This window comes from Silene latifolia, chromosome 3 (genome assembly GCF_048544455.1).
Source record: "Silene latifolia isolate original U9 population chromosome 3, ASM4854445v1, whole genome shotgun sequence".
NCBI lineage: Eukaryota > Viridiplantae > Streptophyta > Magnoliopsida > Caryophyllales > Caryophyllaceae > Silene > Silene latifolia.
The window spans coordinates 3,607,958-3,629,893 of record NC_133528.1 but is presented as its reverse complement, the minus strand read 5'-3'; the positions used below and the strand labels follow the sequence as shown (position 1 = coordinate 3,629,893).

The window sequence follows — 21,936 nt, the reverse complement described above, 5'->3', positions numbered from 1 at the left end:
GCCTTGTTCTTTTGGACTTAATTTGATTCTAATCGATTCGATCAGCTCCATTCGATTGATTGATTGATTTGATTCACTCAATTGATTCGATTCAATTGATTCGATTGAGATCAGTATAGTTGATTCGATTGATTTATTTCAACATTACTATTATTATTCTTATTGATATTCTTATTATTATTTTTATATTAATGTATTTACTATTGTTATTATTATTATTATATTTGTTCCGGGTGTAATTCCAGAGCAGATATTCGTTACCACCCGCTGCTTGTAGAATGATGTCCTTGGTTGAATCCTTCTTGTCTTTATCGTTCCTCTCGGCCTCTCCTGCAACAATGAACGAACTGAGGGCTTGGCTTTGTGCCAAGCGTACTCACTCCGACGCTCAAGTCGAGAACTTAGGGGATAAGTTGTTCCTTGGCTAAATGTATATTGTAGAGAGATAAGGAAGATTATACCAGATGAATAGTGTTTCTTAGGTTAAGTTGTGGATACTTTCCTCAATGAAGGTTGAGGAGTATTTATAGACTTTCACCTTTTGTCACGTAGTGGCCAAGTGGCCAAGTGGCTAGCAGGTGGAAAGACTGATCTACCCCTTGGCCGAGGGACCTATGGCAGGCCGGCGGGCCCTGTTGACTCACCGCCGAGGGGTCTTGGATGTGAGTACGCGGGTATGTGCCCCTACCGGCAAGTTGTCATGCCGAGACCAGCCGACAGCCGATGGGTCGATCGGCTAGGGGGCCGCCTAAGCCGTTGACTTCTTTGTGGATATCTTTGACCTTGCCCGATATGTTGACTTGGTCAGCGGTGCAGAATATGCCCCATCAATTTGCCCCCAGCGTAGTCTATGCCGTGGTATGGGCTCCGATGTACGTTTGAGCGTATATTCTGCGCAAGCAATTTGTAAAAAATTTCGCAGATCGGCTTCTTCTGCGGCGGCTTCTTTTACCTCGGCCTGGTCTTTTCTTAGGCCGTACCATATCCCCCTCCGCATGGATGCGTAAAGGGCATCCGATGTGGAAAAGAAAGTGATATTTGGCCGAGACCGGGGTTGAGAGTGCGGTTGTTTTTGATTGCCCCCGGCCGGCGCTACTTAGCTTGGTTGATCATGTGGCCGGCGGAGAACAGATGCTTGGGAATTTGTTGAGGAAGGTGAATAGGCGGAGAGATACGAATGGACGTGTTGAAGACGTTTGGTCACTGTTGCATTGATTGACGTTCGACTGTTGCAACGATTGACATCCCGTGGTTGCATGTCCGACACGTGTCCGCGCACGCCGATTGGTTGACGCTTCATGGGTCACATTCGTTGATTGGTCCTTCTTTATGGGCTTTTCCTATAAATAGGGCGATTATTCCGTGAAATTGGCCACCAATTCCATTCTCCAAAATTTTCTTCTCTCTAAACTTTCAAAGGCTTCTTTGTCTTCTATTTCTCGAGTTGTTACTCGTGAGTGTTTTTCTTCAAGGTAAACAAACAAATTTCTTCACTTTTATTTTGTTAAATAATTATTGCTATTATGTCTTTCACGACGCCGGGACTAGCACTTCTGCGGCGGGGGGTTCCCCGTCGCGTCTTTATGGGGAGGGGATACTAGACGTCATCCCGATAAGGTTTGGGGGCCCTAGGTCTCCTTCTCCCGTAGTCGATCCACCAATTTTGGAAAAACGGGAGGATGAGGATGACGATGCTGATGAGGATGAGGGGACTCCTTCTGATGGTAGGAGGCTGTCTATCCCGGATCATGGCGAGCCCTGCACGACTGGTCTTGACCGTGCTTGGTCCCATAAGTTCGCCAGTTGTTCCGGCGAAACATTTTTCGGAGGCCATTTCTCCTTCGGTGAGGGGTACAAGATCGTTATCCCTAAGAAGGGTCAGGCGGTCTGTTGCCCTCCACCGGGTCACACCGGCGTGTACATCAGGCACCTGGAGTATGGGCTGCGGTTTCCGCTGAATAAATACGTCATGGCCATCATCAAGGCTATGAACGTCGCTGTGGCCCAACTACATCCGCTGGCCATGAGGACGATAGTTGGCTTTGTGTGGCTCTGTCTTTTTAGGGGGGAGATCCCGACAGTCAACTTATTCCGCCGCCTTCATCATCTACGGCCGTCAATCGCTGGTAAAGTGGGTTGGTATAGCGTGCAGGCGGAGCCAGGCTTCGTCTCCGTGTCCAAACTTACTTCTTGCAAAGACTGGCAACGGCGATGGGTGTATGTTCAAGTGCCGGAGGACTACCCCCTGCCTCGGTCTTTCCAGCCCCTGTTTACTTGCGGTGTGAGAACCGGGAAGAGTATGAGAGTGTACCGCCCGGGGTAAAGTTAAAATGGACGCTTCGATGGTCCCTCTTGCGAGGATGAGAAGCGGGCGTCTGTTGTTTGATCTTTGAGAAGGGATGGTCGCCCCGACTCGGATCATTCTTCAGGATGAGTGCTCGCCACGTCGGCCTCATACCGGCCCTCGGCCCGGGGTGAGTGGGGTCGGTGTGGGGCCCATCTTTGCCTGTTATGCTCTTGTTTCGGAGCTTTGTTTTACTTTTATGTAACCTTTGTTTGATTTCTTGCAGATCGGTTTGGCCAGGATGCATGCGAGAGGACCTTGCAGAGGTTAGGGCTTGACAAGGACGGGAAGGTCGTTAGACAAAGATCCTACGGCCGACTTGCGTGATCGTGAGACCGTCTCCCAACGAGCTCATGGATAAGGAGGTGAAGTCACCGGATCCGGCGGCCCGACGGCAAGGGTTCTCGGGGGCGTGCCAAAGAGAACAAAAAAGCGGCGTCCGAGGTTGGCGGCGCGCGGGCGCTACCTCTTCGACCCGGTGGTTCGGGGAGCTGTGGAGGTCATCGAAATCGCGATGGGGCGGTGACCGTTGCTAAGGTCCTTTCTCCTCCGAAGAAGAGAAAAGAGCCCCGTCCTTCCTTCCATCGTTGCGGGAGAAGACTAACTCACCGGCCCTCGAACGAAGAGGGTCCAGACGGGTACGGATCTAACTTGTGGTTCGGATTTAGCTGGTTCGTTGGACATCCCGGATGATCGGCTTTCTGATGTGTCAATGCATGGTGACATGGATGCTCGGTGTAAATTTTTTGTAGATCCTCCTTCGGCAGTGCCGCTCTCACCTGAAGCGGCAGAATAGGAAGCGACTGAGAAGGCTATTGAGAAGGTGGGTGATGAAATGTCATCGTTGACTCCTCGCCCAAAGCCAAATTCCCGCCTCCGAGCTTGTGGCGAGAGGGTGTGAAATTGTATAAGAGGTGGCGAAGTGGACCCAACAAGCCGGCTCCTACATCACGGAGCTGGAGAAAACCATGGCCCAAGTGCGCCACCGATCGCAAAGCTTAAACTTGACCTCTCTCGCCGCAAGGGGGAAGCGGGAAGGCTAAGTGGATCTCTTCGCCGCCAAGAAGCGCGTGGAAGAAACTAAGAAGTTGCTAGCGGCCGAGAGGGCCAAGGTTGAGGAAGCTGATGCCGCCACTGCCAAGATGATGGAGGAACGGGACAGGTACAAGGATGGTTAGGACGCCGTGGTTGCCAAGGGGGAAAAGTGGAAGGATCTGTTCCACAACCAGGCGGAGGCGCTCAGGGACGCGCAGGCTGCCCTTGTTCAAAAGGAGAAGGATATGTCAATGCTTCAAGATGATCTTCTCCCTAAAATGTGCGCCCAATTCCGGGACCAGGCCGAGGAGGCGACCAGGGAGGCAATAAGAAAGCTCGTCCCCGAGGGCTCTTTCCCGTGGGATAAATTTGACCGACTTTTGACGAGATGGCCGATGTCTTTGCGGAGGCGGGGCAATGAGAGAAGGCGGAGGCGGCGAAGGCGGCTCAGATTGCCGAGGCCAAGGCGGTCTATGATGCAAAGGTGAAGGAGGGTGACAGGCTAAAGGCACTTGAAAATGTCGAGCCCTCTTCTCGTGCCGGCCATCGAGGATGCTGCTGCTGCCGCGATGGAGGGAAAGAACAGCATAGGGAGACGGGCGGTCGTCACGGACTCACCCGGCGTCTCGGATAGCTTTAGCTGTTCGGGGGCCAATTATTGAGCCTTCTCTCCCTGCCATCTTTTGGCGCTTCAAATCCCAAGTCTGTAACCTTTTGTTTTTTTGTTTCCTAGCTTTTTGTAAAGCTTTGGTAGGTAGAGTTTAGGCTATCCTTATGGGGACGGCCGTCGTCTGTACTCTCCTTGCAATCATTTTCAATAAAGTTTTATCTTTTCGGTCCTCGGCTTGGCCGGGACTTTGATCACGAACCTTGACTTATTTTCTTGCGTTATTAATCGAGTGCCTTCGTTTTTACCGTCGGCATGGCCGAGTCAGTTAGAATGCATATCTCAACTGCGTAACGTCTTTATCATTTCTTTTGGCGTATCGGTCATTGTGTCCCCGTCGCTCTCGGCTAAGGCCGAGGTAATCGGGGTTACGGCTCGATAGCGATTCTTCTAGCGTATCGGTCATTGTGTCCCCGTCGCTCTCGGCTAAGGCCGAGGTAATCGGGGTTATTGGTCGATAGCAATTCTTCTAGCGTATCGGTCATTGTGTCCCCGTCGCTCTCGGCTAAGGCCGAGGTAATCGGGGTTATGGCTCGATAGCAGTTCTTCTAGCGTATCGGTCATTGTGTCCCCGTCGCTCTCGGCTAAGGCCGAGGTAATCGGGGTTATGGCTCGATAGCAATTCTTCTTGCGTATCGGTCATTGTGTCCCCGTCGCTCTCGGCTAAGGCCGAGGTAATCGGGGTTATGGCTCGATAGCAATTCTTCTCTTTGAGTGCCCTTTGGTGGCAATTTTGTGGAGGGGACAAACACTCTGATGGAAAACTTGGGTGATTCATTTGCTTGTTATGATCGTGCGTTGGGGTGTCCACAAGGGGTTGGACACCTCCGCCGCTATACAAAGTATTTCCTTAAGTTATCGGTGTTCCAATGGCTCATCAAAGGCACACCTCCCATGTCTGTCACCCAGGTATGTGCCCGCCTCCTCATCTCTTCAACCACCTTGTAGGGCCCTCCCGATTGGCCGTCAGTTTACCATGAATATTTCCTTTGTTGGTGGCGGCCGACTTCCTTAGGACTAGGTCTCCCACTTTTAGGTCCCTTTTGTGGACTCTTCGGTTGTAGGCTCTTTTCATCCGATTTTGATATACTGCCAAGTTGAGGCGTGCTGTATCTCGGCTTTCTTCGACCAGGTCTAAGGAAGCTCTCAGGCCTTCCTCGTTTTCAACTGGGTTAAAGGTAGCCGTTCGAATGTTGGCACGATCGCTTCAATTGGTAGGATCGCCGGGAACCGTAGACTAAGTGGAAGGGGGTGTACCCTGTTGCTTCTTTCTCCGTGGTCCGAAGGGACCACGGGACACCGGTAGCTCATCGGCCCACCTTCCTTAAGGTCTTCAACCGTCTTCTTCAAACCGTTGAGGATTGTTTTGTTGTCGCCTCCGCCCGCCGTTGCTCGTGGGTGGGGAGACGGAGGAGTACGCAAACTTGATGCCAAGCTCTTCTAACCAGTTCATTATCAGGTCGCTCCAAAACTCTCGGCCGTGGTCAAATACCATAACTTGGGGTAATCCGAAGCGAGTTATAACATTTTCCCGGATTACCTTTCGACGCCACTGCGGTCTTCGCCGATCGCTACGGCTTCAACCCATTTGGTGAAGTAATCAACGGCGACGATCAAGAACTTCCTTCCTCCGGAGGCCGTTGGGAACGGCCCTAGCATGTCCATCCCCCACTGTGCGAAAGGAAGGGGACTAAGCACCGGTTGTAGGTCTCTGGAGGGAGCGTGTATCACCGGGGCATGCATCCGACGGTTCGCGCCACTTCTTGGTCTTTGTTCGAATCTTGAAGCATGGTGGGCGTAGTAGCCGGCTCGGAGAGCTTTGTGGGCTAGTGTCCTTGCCCCCATGTGGTGTCCACAGATGCCTTCATGAATCTCTGTCGATATCGATTCTGCGTTACTGGACCGACACACTTCAAGAGTGGTCTTATTACGGATCTTCCGTACGCAGTTCCCCTTCGAACACCAAGTACCTGGCGGCGATCCTTTTTATTTTGGCCGAGGGATTGCGGTCCTCCGGCAATTCACCGGTAAGTTTGTATTTCATTATCGGAGTCATCCACGTTGTCTCGGTCTCTATGTTGCCCACCATGCCGACGGTCTCGGTGATGCTCTTCGCATTCTCGATATCTACCAAAGACGGTTGCCGACATTCTTGATGGTTGAGCTTGCAAGTTTGGAGAGAGCGTCGGCCCGGTTGTTCTCGGATCTGGGAACGCATTGGATTTGGAAAGATTTCAATTTCGCTATGTCGGCCTTTACCCTCTCTAGGTACCTTATCATTCCGTCGTCCCGAGTCTCAAACTCCCCTCTGATTTGGTTAGTAACCAACGGTGAGTCCTGTCTTCAAGACAATGTGTTTCGCTCCCCTGCCCTAGCTAGCTCGACTCGGTTATCACCGCCTCGTATTCGGATTCGTTGTTCGAGGCAGAGAAGGTGAATTTCAAGGCGTACTCAAACTCGTCCCCGTTTGGGCTGATGATAAGGATGCCGGCTCCTGAGCTGTTCATCGTGGAGGAGCGTCGGTGTAAACCTCCCATATGCCCGGGTTTGGCTCTTCTTGATATGTGCATTCGGTCGGAAATGCAAGTGCTTGCCCCTTTATCGAAGGCCTTGGTTTGTATTGAATGCCGAAACCGGAGAGTTCCACGCCCATTTGATGAGCCTGCCGGATTGTTCGAATTTCTCCAAAGCTTTCTCCAATGGCTGATCGGTTAGGACCGTCACGGGGTGTGCGTCGAAGTAGGGTTTTAACTTCCTCGTGGCAACGACGACGGCGAAGGTTGCTTTTTCAATTAGTGGGTAATTTCTCTCGGCGGGCAACAGTGTATGGTCGACAAAGTAGATTGGGTGTTCTTTGTTTGTCTTCTTCCCGATGATCACGGCGCCGACCGTGGCCGAGGTAATCGCTTATGTATAGGTATAGCGTCTCCCCAAAGATCGGCCTGGACAGAGTTGGGAGAGTCGAAGATGAGCTTTCGATTGCTTGAAAGCCGCGCTCTGTTCCTCCCCCACCAAGTCTTTATTCCCTTTCAACACTTTGAAGAATGGGGTGCTCTTGTCGGCTGACCGAGAGATGAAACGGACGAGAGCCGCCATTCTCCGGCCAAGCATCATAACCTCTTTTCGATTCCTTGGTTCCGGCAGGTCTAGGATTGCTTGGATTTTGTCTGGATTTGCATCGATGCCTCTGGCACTGACTGACAAGTACACCGAGGAATTTACCTGCCCGGACACCGAAGTTGCATTTCATTGGGTTGAGCTTCATTTTGTATTTCCTTAGTGAACAAAATGTTTCGTGTAAATCGGCCAGTGCTCATTTTGTCGGACTTGCTTTTCACAATAGCATCGTCGACGTAAGCCTCAATGTTTCGCCCTTTTTGATTTTGGAACACTTTGTCCACCAGTCTTGTATACGTTGCGCCGGCGTTTTTCAAACCAAACGGCATCATTTTGTACATGTATGTGCCGTTAGCGGTGATGAATGCGCATTTAGGCATGTCCTCCTCAGCCATGAATACCTGGTGATACCCCGAGAAGGCGTCTAGCAGGCTCAGCATGGTGTAGCCTGCCGTGGCGTCGATTAAGCTATCTATTCGAGGCAAAGGATAACAATATTTGGGGCACGCTTTATTAAGATTGGTAAAATCTACACACATTCTCCATGCTCCCGATGATTTCCTTACCATCACAACATTGGCTAGCCACTCAGGATAAGTGCAAGGCATAATAAAACCTGCCGTAAGTAGTTTATCTACCTCGGCTTTGATGGCCTCATCTTTCTCGACTGAGGAGTTCCTCATCCTTTGCTTGACGGGGTGAGCGGTGGGAAGTACGTTTAGCTTGTGAGTAATTACCTCCCGGCTCACGCCCGACATCTCGGCCGCTGAGTAGGCGAAGACGTCCTTATTTTTCCTTAGCAGGTCCAGGAGTTCGGCCCTGAATTTTGGTTCCAGGTTGACACCGACGGTTACGGTGCGGCCTGGATCAATCTCCACCTCCTCCGTCTCTGCTCCTTCAACCATGCTGATGGTTCGGTCTTTCTCGGACCTGGGAGTGTGCTGTATCTGGAAGGATTTTAATTTTGAAGCACCGGCTCTCACCCTCTCTAGATACCTTGTCGTTCTATGGTCCCGAGCCTTGTACTCTCCTTTGATCTGGTTGGTCAATAAGAGCGAATCTGTTTTCACCACGACATGCTCCGCCCCGGCGGTTCTGGCTAGCTTGACTCCGGTTATCACTGCCTCGTACTCGGATTCGTTGTTTGAGGCCAAGGAGGTAAGCTTCAAGGCGTGCTCAAACACGTCTCCGTTCGGGCTAAAGATAACGATGCTGGCTTTCGAGCTATCCGTCGTGGAAGGGCCGTTAGTGTGTATCTCCCATACGCCGTGGTCCTTCTCGTTCTTCGGACGAGTTTATGTGCTTCCCCCCGGTCCGAGATGTATATCAATGTCGGGGCCGGATGGATATCACGGCGTCGATTTCGCTCAAAGTGACCCGACCTATGAGAACGTTGTAGGCGGACGTGCCGTCGATGACTACGGTCGGACATAACATTCTTGGCGCACCTCCCCGCCGAACCTCACCGGCAACTGACCGACCCTGGGGTACAGACCGCCCCGAAAAGTCGTACAACGGGTTGGTGCGGGGCTCAAATCTTCAACCCTCGCACCGAGGCCGAGGAAGCATTCTCTCGTACATAACGTTCGTGTAGGCGCTGTGTCAATCGGGCACCTCTTCACCAAGTGGTTGGCTATGTCCAGGTGGATTTTGTAAGTGGGTCGCTGTGAAGAGCGATGACTCCCTCGTAGTCCTCCTGCCCGATGGTCATATCGGGGATGTTGGGAGCGGGGGTGGCTGTGTTGGGCACAAAGTTGATGGCCTGATATGGTTCATCCAGGTGCCGTTTGTGCCCATGAGCGGACCCATCGTTCCTGTTGCCCCTGATGACAACATGGATTACTCCTATCCGTTCAAAGACGGACTTGCTATTTGACCCGCCAAGCATCCGGTTTTTGGCCTCCGGCAACATATTTGCCGAGGCTCCCCTTCCGGATCAATTCTTCAATGGCATTCTTCAGATGCCGGCAGTCGTTGGTTAGGTGTCCGGTGTGGCCGTGGTACTCACAGTACTGGCTCGTGTCACCGTCACTCCTCGGCCTAGGGGGTCTTTCCCACTTCTGGCCCTCGTTCTTGCTCAACGCGAAGACCTCGGCGGCCGATACGACTAGGGGGGTGTGATCATCGTACCGTTTTTTGTAGTACGTTCCCGAGCTCCCCCCGGCATCCGCCGAGTTCATTTCTGGCGACTTGTCCGACCGTGACCTACTATTCTCACAAAGCGTCTTTCATCGGACCGTGACCCGTTGTTGTCACGGCGTCTTTCATCCGGGTTGTCCTCCAGGTGGCTCTTCTTTCGGAGTGCTCGGCCTCGCCGGGGCCTACCCAGGTCTTGTGATAGTCTTCTACCTTGATGGCCTGGTCGGCCATCCTCCTGGCGGCATCCAAGCTCGGGCCTCCGCACTTGATGAGCTCATTTTTTAAGTCTCCCCTTGGGAGGCCCTTCATCGCCAAGGCCGCGATTCGGGATTAATTTCTCGAATCTGCTGGACCTTTCCATCGAACCTCTTCACATAGCTTCGTAGAGACTCGCCCCCCCTCCTGTTTGATAGTTAGGAGGTCCGATGTCTCCACGGCCCTTCTCTTGTTGCAAGAGTCTTCGGGCTAGAAAGGCGTCTCTTAGGTCGGCGTAATAGTATACCGAGCCGTCGGGAAGCCCTTTGTACCAACTTTGAGCCATCCCATGCAAAGTTGTTGGGAAAACTCGGCACCAGACCTCATCGGGCTGCTCCCATACCGACATGTAAGACTCGAAAGCCTCGGCGTGGTGGTACCGGATCACTATCTCCTTTGTATGATAGGGGTGGCAACTTGAGCTTAGTTGGCACTTGGACTTCTAGGACGTAGGCGTTGAGGGGTGTCGACCATGTGTCGAACGACACGCGGCGATCGGCTCCTCGCATTCCTAATCCGGCTCCTCTCCTCGTAGCGGGAAGGACTCCTTCTTCGACTCGGACTTCTTCTCCAACTCTGCTGAGTCGGACTCCTCGGGCTCCTTTGGGGTAAGCCTCGTTCGTCTTTGCGGGGACGTTGTCCTCCCATGAGCGCGGGAAGGACTTAGGTCTACCACGCCCACTTTGGGCTCCCCGGCGACTTGGCCGGGTCGGCTTCTCCTAGTGCTCCGTTCAAATTTCTCGGAGTCACATTTTGGGCCCTGGTCTCTGGACGGTTTCCGCCGCTCTTGTCGGCGTGACGGTGTGAGCAGGCGTATTACTGATTAGGTCCAGGACCATTTTCGTTTTTTTATGTCAACCACATGTCCCATGATGGTGACTGGTTGGGCAAAACGGCGTGTCGGTATTATTGGCATCCCGAACTCCGGTTGGATTACTCCGCCGGTGGAGGGATGCACGACTCCAGAATTGTTGAAGGTATCATCTTGGTAGAATGCGGCTTCGTCGGTCACGACTGCGTCTTGTTGTTTTGACATCTTCTTAGCTTTTTGGGTGGGTTTTTGTTGTTGTTTGGGAATGAATGTGACTAGCTTCTAGTAGCGTTTTCCCACAGACGGCGCCAATTGTTCCGGGTGTAATTCCAGAGCAGATATTCGTTACCACCCGCTGCTTGTAGAATGATGTCCTTGGTTGAATCCTTCTTGTCTTTATCGTTCCTCTAGGCCTCTCCTGCAACAATGAACGAACTGAGGGCTTGGCTTTGTGCCAAGCGTACTCACTCCGACGCTCAAGTCAGTAACTTAGGGGATAAGTTGTTCCTTGGCTAAATGTATATTGTAAAGAGATAAGGAAGATTATACCAGATGAATAGTGTTTCTTAGGTTAAGTTGTGGATACTTTCCTCAATGAAGGTTGAGGAGTATTTATAGACTTTCACCTTTTGTCACGTAGTGGCCAAGTGGCCAAGTGGCTAGCAGGTGGAAAGACTGATCTACCCCTTGGCCGAGGGACCTATGGCAGGCCGGCGGGCCTTGTTGACTCACCGCCGAGGGGTCTTGGATGTGAGTACGCGGGTATGTGCCCCGGCTGGCAAGTTGTCATGCCGAGACCCAGCCGACAGCCGATGGGTCAGATCGGCTAGGCTGCCTAAGCCGTTGACTTGCTGTGGATATCTTTGACCTTGCCCGATATGTTGACTTGGTCAGCGGTGCAGAATATGCCCCATCAATATTATTATTTTTATATTTATTATATTACTATTATATTTATTAATAATTAATTCGTATTGTTTATATTATTATATATATATATATATATATAATACATTTATTATTATTATTATTATTATTATTATTATTATCATTATCATTATTATTATTATTATTATTATTATTATTATTATATTTATTATTTTATTAATATATTTATTATTATTAATATTATTCATAACATATTTATTATTATTATTAGATTTAATATTATTATATTAATAAGTTATTATTTATTATTTATTATTTTATTAATATACTCATTATTAATATTATTAATCACATATTTATTATTATTATATTTAATATTATTATGTTAATAAGTTATTATATTAGACCTATTATTATTATTATATTATTTATTTTTTAGTTATTATTATTAATAATGTTATCATTTATATTAATAATATATTATTATTATTACTTTATTTATTATTATATTAATATTTTATTTTTTATATATCTTATTAGATTATTATTATTAGATTATATTAATATATTATTATTATTAATGAATAATATTATGATAATATTTATTATTATTATTGGTATTATTTTTATTATAATATTTATTATTATTATTATTATTATTATTATTATTATAACCTTTTTATTATTATTTCAGTTCAGTTCAGTTCAATTCAGATCAGTTCAGTTCAGTTTAGTTCAGTTCAGTTCAGTTCAGTTCAGCTCCATTAAGTTCAGTTCAGTTCAGACAATTTCAGTCCAAAAGAACATGGCCTATGAGTTTTTTTAGAAAGTATTGAACTCACCCATTTTCACATTAAAAACATTAACTTTAAATTAGCTCGAAAAAAATACATATAAACTCGTATTCTTATACCTTGGTTGTGCCGTGCTTATGGTATAACTGGATGTATAATCCTATTTGTGTGAGCCTTGCCACCTTGCACGAAATCCCCAAAAAAAAATTATCTGGAAAATTTAAAGAGGTGATGACTTTTTTTTCTAAATCGCTCATCTTTTCCGAGAACTAAAATTAGAAAAAAAAAAAAAATTGTCGCATATGGATCCGTTGCTAAAAGTTTACTGTGTTTCAAAGTTTTTTCGACCGAACAAACTTTGAGTGATCATATCTCTTGGTCACGAGTTTCAAAACTCGTCAAACTTTTTTTCAAATCACAGTTCTCGGAAATATGATCGATTTGAAAAAAAAAATTCACTTCCTGAGTTCGTAAATACGAATTATGGCCTTTTAACGTATTTCTGATCAAATATTTGGATATTTTTGTGCAAAGTGTCAAACCCTCAGGAGTACCGCGTGAATTTTTCGAAAAAAAAAATATTATTTTTATGTATGGCTTATAATGGGAGATGTTTTATGCAGCCAAGAGTTCTTCAAGGGTTTTGGGTATTAATACGATGTGTATTCATCCTTCAAGGCCTTTTCTGAACCCTATGATGCCTCGTGATGTGCCTTTTGTTCATCGGTTTCCGAACACATTGTTTGTTGCACTTGTTATGTATCACCCTGCATTGGATTTTGGGTTACGTGTTGAGATAATGAAGCAGATTGACTATTACTTCATTAATGATAATTTGGTTAAGGACGAATGTTTGCAACAGAGAATGGATGAAAACGGATGGGTTTCTATTGGCGTACTTTCAAATTTTAACAAGGTAAAGAACTTGACAAATGATATCCTCTTTATATTGAAAGTTATGAGACCCTATGTTATAGTTGAAGTACAAGGTGATAAAATCAGGAAACGGGAAGATTGGAGGAGATGGATACCACCACCTCCCGCGTAGTTCCCAACCAAAAGGTTTAGATCACCGTCATCTCAATCAAAAATTTAAACTTTAAACCGATGATGAAGTCCTAATATAAAATCTATACTTGATAAGAATATCGTCAAATAAGGAATGCTTAATACTCATTTAATAGGAGTATAGCACCCTTGTTTGAGCCTCTTTATTCTATAAGCTCATCTTTGCATTGTATTGTTATAACTCTAATAATAATTAGTTTGATGTAAGTGTCCTGTTTGTTATTGTCGGTTTAATTTGCTTATCATGTTCACCAATAAAGATCTTCTTGAGAAGGAGTCTCCTCCAGTGGTCTAGGGTGTCCTGTCCCTCTACCATTTGGGGTTTGTTTCCGTCTTGGAATCAATGTCGGCGTCTTTTAGATTCTGTGGATCGGAGTTTGGCTGAGGGGCTGTTCTTGTTCTCCTCTATTTACATGCTGGTTTTCTTGGTTTGTTGGTCTTATGATCAAAGGGTTCAATCTCTAAGGTGTAGGAGAGTTATCTCCACCGATGGCAGACCTCGTCGTCTTGCTTTTCACCTTTTCTCTCTACGTTCTTTTCGCAAGAGCGTAAGTTCACCTTATTATTGTCACCCGGCGACTTGTATGCATCAGCAGTATCTCGAAGTTCGAGATCATTCGCTCGTTATCAACATTCCATTTTACTCCATTTTACCCTAGTTTCTTTAGTTTGTATTACTAATGCTGTTTTAGTTTTAAATTTTAGCTGTATTATGGGCTCAGAGAGTCTAAACGTTATGTAATACATCTTTTCACCTCTGACAAAAAAAAAAAAAAATCAGTTTGATATTAGTGTATAAATAAGAAGAGAAGATAAAATTATTTTTCTTTATCGAATGTAAATAAGAATACTATGATCACTCGTTCTCATCATAAACGGTCTCACAATGATAACTATTTTATGTACACTCTACATTACTAAATTTAGAAATAGTCAAAATAACACAATTAATTCGAGGTAAATTAAAGAAAGGAGAAATAAATATGGGACGGAGAGAGTAGTTTTATATATAGAACTATAGAACATTCAAAATTTTCAGGTATATATTAATTTAATGTCATTAACTAATTTTTTCAGACAAAAACAAGATGTTTTCGGAACATTTTGAGCTTTACATAGGTGCAAAATCTGTGGAAGCAGTGAAAGAACATGCTCAGAATTCGAGAAACAATTATATTCTCATTTTTTTCCTTGTAGCTTTTGCACCAGGAGTGCAACCTCAGAGGTTTCAGGCTTTACATGAGTATCGACAGGTGACGCCACATATTCATTCACTGGAAGTCTTCATTGTTCTCAACTAGGGAAGAGACGGTACAGTCAGAAGCAGCATCGTCGATATTCAAAGACGAGATTTCTCCACAAATGGAACTCTCGTCCTCGCTATATACTGATGGAGCAGCTGAGGATATGTCGGTTGTGGTTGCAGTCTCTGAGTGTGAAGGAGACTGGGAGTTTTCCATATCCTCGTGTTGTAAGCACCAGTACATGAGGCTTGCGGTCAAGGTGAGGATCATCTTCTGGTTAACCTGTACAATGAAATTGAAGAAATGACGAAAGTAGAAGGAGAAGAAAGAAATTTACTTTTTACACAAAAACAAGTCGATGTAACGAACAGTTTTTCATGGTTCAGTTTCCGATTAGGCTACGGAAGCAGTTTCGAGTTATAATAACACTACCTAACCTAAAATTAGTTCAAATACAAAGAACTCCTGCAACCTGGTTTGCAAAATCATCACTTTTAATTTCTGTTTTTTTTTTTTTTTTTTTTTGGTGTAAACCGGGGTGTCCACCGTCGACAACAGTGTATAATCCCCTCGCCGCGGGTGCTCTCACGAATTGGTAAACGTCTGGCCAAAGAGTTTTCTCCATTCCCATGGGCAGGAAAGTTGTCAGTTTAGATTGTGAGAAAATATAGGGCAAACATATAATTGTTTGATCGCCAAAGTAAATTGTGGTATAAAAATATGAGGGAGTATCGTTTGCAAAAATTACCTCCATAATATCCTCAGGTAATAAAAAGACGGAGCATCCAAGCTTTCTAGCAACACTGATGATGTATGTAGCATTTAACCTCTTCTCATCGTCTACAAGCACAAGAACAATGGACAAAGTTGGTTTCAGCAATTCAGAATATACACAGAAGAGACGAGAGCAAGGAAATTTATTCTATTACATAACTATGGAAAGGGATAGACGACAATACCTTTTTCGCCTCTCGTGACAAGGTTCCAGTTGACCACCCTGGGTTCCACAGCACTCAAAAGCTCAAGGAAGAAGAACCCGTTAGAGATACTTTTATCCTGAGATCAACATCATAGACACCCATTTAACTCCCTTTCCAAACAAAAGCGACACAAAAGAGAAAAGTTGGATCAATTCTTAAACCGTACCCTAAAGCTCTCTATTCGAGACCTTCTTCCGCAGCTTTTCACCTTTAGATTTGCCCAATTCAAGATGTCAGCATCAGTTATCTCCTTTGCGTTTGAGTAAAATCTGAGGTTCTTTAGAAGTTGCAGCATGTTGCATCTCATCAATTGCCACAAAAACGCTGGAAGCACGAGAAACATTATATGATCAGTTTAATCAGAGATTCAGAGCAGCTGCAATGTGCATTCTGTCAACCAGCCGAGTAAAACCAGCAATCATAGTTCAAAACTGGCAGGACAAATTCGAGAATCATACTCCCTCCGCCCATTTTTATTTACCTACATGACTTTCGTGGTCAAACGAAGTGATCATTCTCCTAATATACTTAAGTTACAACTTAGAAATGATAATATGAAGACACTTGCACGAGCTCAAAAACTCAATTGTGACTAGAAGGAAATTACAATGCATACATACCAAGAATTAGCTTCTTATTTCCTTGTACAATATCATTCCCAGCCACATTTACAAGGGAAAAGTTCAATTGTTTCCCGATCTTTACGACTTGATTGCAATTCTCCACTTTCCTGAAAGGCATTTTTATAGGAGGCTTTGTTGCGTGCTTCCAATTGACTGATCCTGGAGATATTTTGTCTAGAACTTCAAGAAGTATCCATCTGCAACACAAAAGTAGTAGGCAAAATTTTAAATTGATTAACAGCTTACCTTGTGAATATCAAGCCAAAGCAGGAGTGTTTTCACTACTTAGGGGATAAGGATATAAACCACTAACCCGTTTCTGACATCCTCGAACACATTGTTGACATAGGTGGCAGTACCAAGACTATTAATCCAAAACCTGAAGCATCTTCCTTCTCTAGATGTCTGCACGTCATCCTCCATCATCTCCGCAAAAGAGAAATTTTTGCCGTCCATTGACAAACCATTCCTGAAAAGATAATTGAGAATGTTAAATGGACACTACTACATATGTATAATACTCAAAACAACTAGAATGAAGACAACAAAAAATTATAATTACAAGTGGTGAGGTCTTTAAATGCATGTTTCTAACCTCAGCTTAAATATTTGAGCGGTAAACGCAAGATTCAAATTCGACGAGCCTTCAACAATGTCCATGGGATCTAAATATCTTTTACAACCCATTCTTACTGCATGGTCAAGTACCCGATTTGCCCTCTCTATAGGATCTTTTTCATCCGATGTTAATGAGGCTGGATCGCAATGTTCTGGTGCAAGAACGTTAAGCAGATATGTGTAAGCTTCCGCATCCTACAAAGACATCACACACACCATTATAAGCTGAAAGATGATATCTTTCTGTTGAGGTGCCATTAAACACCAAGCAACTTTCTTCCATCCAACGTCAGCCATTGATCATCTAATTTCTGAGGAGACTTAAAAAGCATGACCTTATACATTCCTATCTTAATTATTCCAACTTTCAAATATTATGGTTCAATTTAGCGAAAAAATTTCAATGAATACCACAATTTTAGTTCTAGACTTCACTAGATCACTCCACGAATCACAAAATTTACATGCCGTTGTTAACAGTTTAACTCAGGTCAAACAGCTTGGAATTGAAGTAATGGTAAGTACCATACGAGCACATGACTCAATACCTCATACTAAAGCGACCAATACAAAGCGAGTGGCCAAGTAAAAGATATTCACCCATACAGGTAAGTAATAAACTACCTTTACATCTGATGAGAAGTTTGAAACAATTTTTTTGTAGCCGGCTCTCTGAAGATGAAAATTCATCCACTTAAGCAAGACTTTCTCCGGGGATAAACCCATAAGCTCCTCAATGTCCTGAAATCGTCCACACAATACTATATTGTCAGGGTCAATGCTGCTACTATATAGAAAGCATGATTATCTCTCAAATGTTCATGGTATTAGACATCAGCCACAATACCTAATCGCAAAGATTTTGCAAAATTATAAAGATTACAGCTACCATGTTTTGACTTTTGAGACAGTATCGGCCACATTTATGGAATAAAGCAGATATCAGGCTGCGATCAACTATCCTACGATCAAGTCTCAAACTGAAATCTAATAAACATGCAATCTTACTGGGGTGGCCGGTGGGAGCGAAAAGCGCAATTTAGCAAAAAAAATAAATAAAGAGGAAAGTATTACATCTGCATCATCAGCCAATTCTACTAGCTGTGGCGTTTTTCTGAAGTTTAGATCTGCTAGCAGTTGGATCTGCAACATTGAGAAGTTGGTAAAAGTTATCAGCGCCCATTTGTCCTCAGTTTCATGGAGCAAAACGAGGAAAGCTAGATGTCCAATACTAAGAGAGCCCAATTCATTCTATCATACCTTTATAATTTGAGAAATTAATCCCAGAAGCAGATGTGGCTGCAATCACAAACAACGAAGTTCACGATCAGAATGACTAGGCAGATTTACGTACGTAGGGGGTGACTAGCTAGATAAGACATACCCTGCCTTCAACCAAGTCATGAGGGCCAATGTTAACCACAGTGCATCCAATAGCTTTTGCAGAGTTGAGGCAGAGAGTGTGGTTTTCGTTCCTCTCCCATGGGTTAAGAACCTTTTTTGTATTTATCGCTCTTTCATCAATTGTGCCCGGGACAGCAAGATTTATAAGCTTACTGCATCAGCATAATGCAGTTCATAAGGATCCCTCATAAAGAATTACACAATAACTAACACATTAGCAAAAGTACTATGGTTTCAAAAGTCAAAAGTCACCATGCTCTATTACCATAGAAGAACTCCGTCTTTTGCAAGATTAAAAAGATCATCGCTGTTAGGATCGAGAGGAAGAAACTGCTTAAGAAAAGGGTCATCATCAAGATAACTGTTTATGTGATGAACATAGCATCCCTTCTCGGATTGACTAATTGTATGAAGAAGTGTAGTTGTTGCTGCCTTCAAAAACGCAGAGGAAGTCTTAGAACCCCCCTGTTGTGCAGCGGCTCGAGCTTGGAAGCTTAGATGTACCTGTCATTGCCAATAACCTATTATGTCACCTATAGTAGTATAGCATAGAGTACATCTAACCTCCAATGTTGTAAATAATGAACATGTAACTTCTATAAGATTGTAACTCCCGAAGAGTTAATTTAAAAATAAATAGCAACCGTAGATATCTACTAATGCATTGATATTCAATCATACATTGATCTAGAGCACACAAAAAAAAAAAAAACATTTAAGCTATAGACAGTACCTTAAGGAAACCCTCGAAATCGATCTCTTGATTCATATCTGGAGCCGATTCACTCAAAATCCCCTTAATCTCTTCCTCTTTAAACACTTTATTGAACATCTTTAGCTTGACCATAAGTGGTGGCAAATCTTCCAAGGTGACTTTACCATTCTGTTTCTTCAGTGAAGCATACTAAAGCACACAACAACGAAAACAATCCAATTTTACAAACAAGCATACACTAATCACAGGCATTAGGGATCTAAAACTCGAGAGACCAAATTCTACGACTAGCTATGTTACTCCAACACTTCATATTGCCCAGCATACCCATGCTAGGGCAAGCTCAAGGGTATGACACTTGTGCACTTCATTTCAAGCCACAAACTCGAGTTTTTATCTTGGACACGCACCCGTGGCTCATACTTCTAGCCATGTCCGAGAAACATAGGCAATACAAAACGGGTATGACACTTGTGCACTTCATTTCAAGCCACAAACTTAAGCTTTTACATAGAAAAACAAAGTCCAAGGACACGCACCCGTGTCTCATACTTCTAGCCATGTCCAAGTAACATAGGCAACACAAACCGCGTAAGGACAACCCCACCTGAGTGCTATCATAGGGTGGCAAGTGCACGTCCCACACGTCTCGTCACAACACTTGGGAAGGGTAATCCTACCCTACAAACCGACCCGAACCCACAAATTGCAACAATGCAATAACATAATAAGAATATAAAATAAATCAAAAGGGGTGTAAAGATAGTTACTTTAGAATTAAGGCTCCGAAGTTCAACTTGAGTAAACTGGCTATGAAGCAAGGGATCAGAAACAACCACACCCGCATAGCCTGACATCTTTCTAATACCTTTATCTCCAATATTCTCACCCAATTACTCGAAATCTGATCAAAATAACACAATCAAATCAACACCAAACAATGCCAAAGGTACCAAATTATTTGCTTTATAGTACTCCCTCCGTCCCAATCGGCCCCATCATTTGTTTACCTTTGGTTAAAATAATACTCCTCGCAAATAATATAAAAGTAAACAAATGACTGAGACGGTGCGAATATTATATCATTCCTATCATAAATCATAACATTCAAATTCTCAAACATTATTCCAACATAAATACCAAATCATTTTCAAACATTTCAAGATTTATAACACATGCCATCAAAATCAAAATTTAATAATTACCCATTTTAAAAAAAAATTACTGTTACATTAATTAATTAATTCAACAATCATTACCCATTATTCCTGATAATATATAACAACATTTACAATCATATAAACATGAAAAAATTAAATGGGTAATACTAAAATACAATAAAAATCAAGAATTCTTACGTTTTTCCGGAATTAAAGTCCCAAAAAACAAATTCTTGGGCACAAAGTTTGACTCTTTTCCTCAAATAAACTCAATATTTCCTTGAATAACAGAAACTTAGGTTTATTTTTCAGAAATGAATATTTCGATTTAAAAATGGAATAAAAATATATATAAGAGATTTGTTTGGGGTAATGCTTAGGTGATGAGCAAACCAAAGGGGTCATGAATGATATTGAAATCCTTGATTTTCTTGAGGTTTTTTTTTAATTTAATAAATATTTTTTAAACAGATCGACAGACAGATGTAATAAATTAAGGACAGCACTGTCATCTATCGGGTAGTATGATATCGAATTCGGTACCATTTTCACACATATTTTTACATAGAGATAATTATTTTGGTATAATTTACGTAGAGATAATTATTTTGGTATAATTTACGTAAGAGTAAATAAAAATAGTTGGATAAAAGTGTAAAAATAATTTACGTACGTTTAATATAGACTACGTTTAAATCGTAAAAGAAAATGTAAAATAAATTCAAAGAAGTATGATAATAACTTTGTAAAGACGGTATATTACTAAGTTATTCTATAAGTTTTTAATTATGGTATTTAGTTAAAATTATAAAAGTGTAAAACAAACTTCAGATATAAGTATAATATAAACGGGTTTAAGCCATAGAAAAAAAAAGTTCCATTTTCTAAATATTTTTAAGGGTTTTTCTATCCTATGCTCACTAGGCATAGGATAAGAAACTTAAAAGGGGAAAGAATTAGTGGATTTTTTATGGGAAATTGCAATGTCCTATCACTTTAAAAGAAAAACTATGGCATAGGATAAGAAACCTAATTATGGTATGCCTAAACGGCATAGGATAGAAAAACCGTATTTTTAATTTGTTATTTAGTTGGATACAAGTCCAGAACAGACTGAATAAATCGATTTAAACTGTAAAATAAAATGAAACGAACTTACATAATTACGGAGTATGCCTGCAAGAGTAGAGTCTAGTGGTTAAAATTTTGATGAAATTCTAAGGGCCTTAGATTCAAGCAGTTAAGTGTTTATGGCATAAGAGTATAAGAGTATGTTTTACAGACTTTGAGCATGTCACTCTCGAATGACTTACCTGGTATACGTAGTTTACAGGCTATTACATATACCTGATAATTTACCATGTGCGCACCCAAAGTAGGGACTGCAAGTCTCCCGTCACCGAAGTATATAAGTATAATATAAAGCGGGTTTAATATTTTATAATTTTTTTATTCCGTAATTGCAAATGTTGACAAAAATAGAATTTGGAAGGTTCACACGTAAAGATGGACACCCATACAAATGTGAATATGAAGATGAATAAAAAAATGCATGGATGCCAGAAAATGTGACTACTACTTGAGATTGACAAATGACAACATGGCTTTTACATTGTGACTATTGTTATTTTATCTTTACTTGTCCAATTTTGGCATTTATGGATGTTTTGTAGGGTGAGGGGACCGACCAACCGACCGACTTTGTTAGTTTTTTATGAATTAGAATCTACCTTTTGATGTAAAGTTTTTGTAGGTAAAATGATGTTGATGGATTGATTTCAAAAGGTGTAATTTTGAGGTAAGATTCTTGCTAAATAATACTCCCTCCACATTTTAATGTTCTTCCCATTTCTCCATTATATGTGAGTAGTATTATAATAAAATGGGAAGAACATAGAAATGTAGAGGGAGTAATAAATTGATAATGCATAAATCATGGAGTTGAAAAAAATGTTTTTTACTTTTTAAATAATAATGTCAAAATATTATTATTGCGTGTCAGATTGTTACGTAGTACCTAGACCACAAACTAATACATGTTTTTAACGTATATTATCCTCCCTTATGTGCGTCG

The 21,936-nt window shown here is 43.2% G+C and overlaps 1 protein-coding gene across 1 annotated transcript; it reads right to left on the bottom strand.

Annotated features, from left to right (window-relative positions):
• Positions 1-14,102: 14,102 nt before the first annotated feature.
• Positions 14,103-20,349, bottom strand: LOC141646808 (fimbrin-1-like). Its single transcript, XM_074454773.1, has 15 exons — positions 20,061-20,349; positions 19,473-19,606; positions 18,721-18,891; positions 18,253-18,491; positions 17,968-18,139; positions 17,844-17,882; positions 17,658-17,726; positions 17,208-17,324; positions 16,561-16,778; positions 16,279-16,434; positions 15,963-16,162; positions 15,509-15,666; positions 15,322-15,418; positions 15,111-15,202; positions 14,103-14,644 (listed from the first exon to the last, which is right to left on the bottom strand). Exons 2-15 carry the CDS (start codon positions 19,557-19,559, stop codon positions 14,390-14,392), a joined length of 2,070 nt encoding a protein of 689 aa, XP_074310874.1. The 5' UTR covers positions 19,560-19,606; positions 20,061-20,349; the 3' UTR covers positions 14,103-14,389.
• Positions 20,350-21,936: the final 1,587 nt, after the last annotated feature.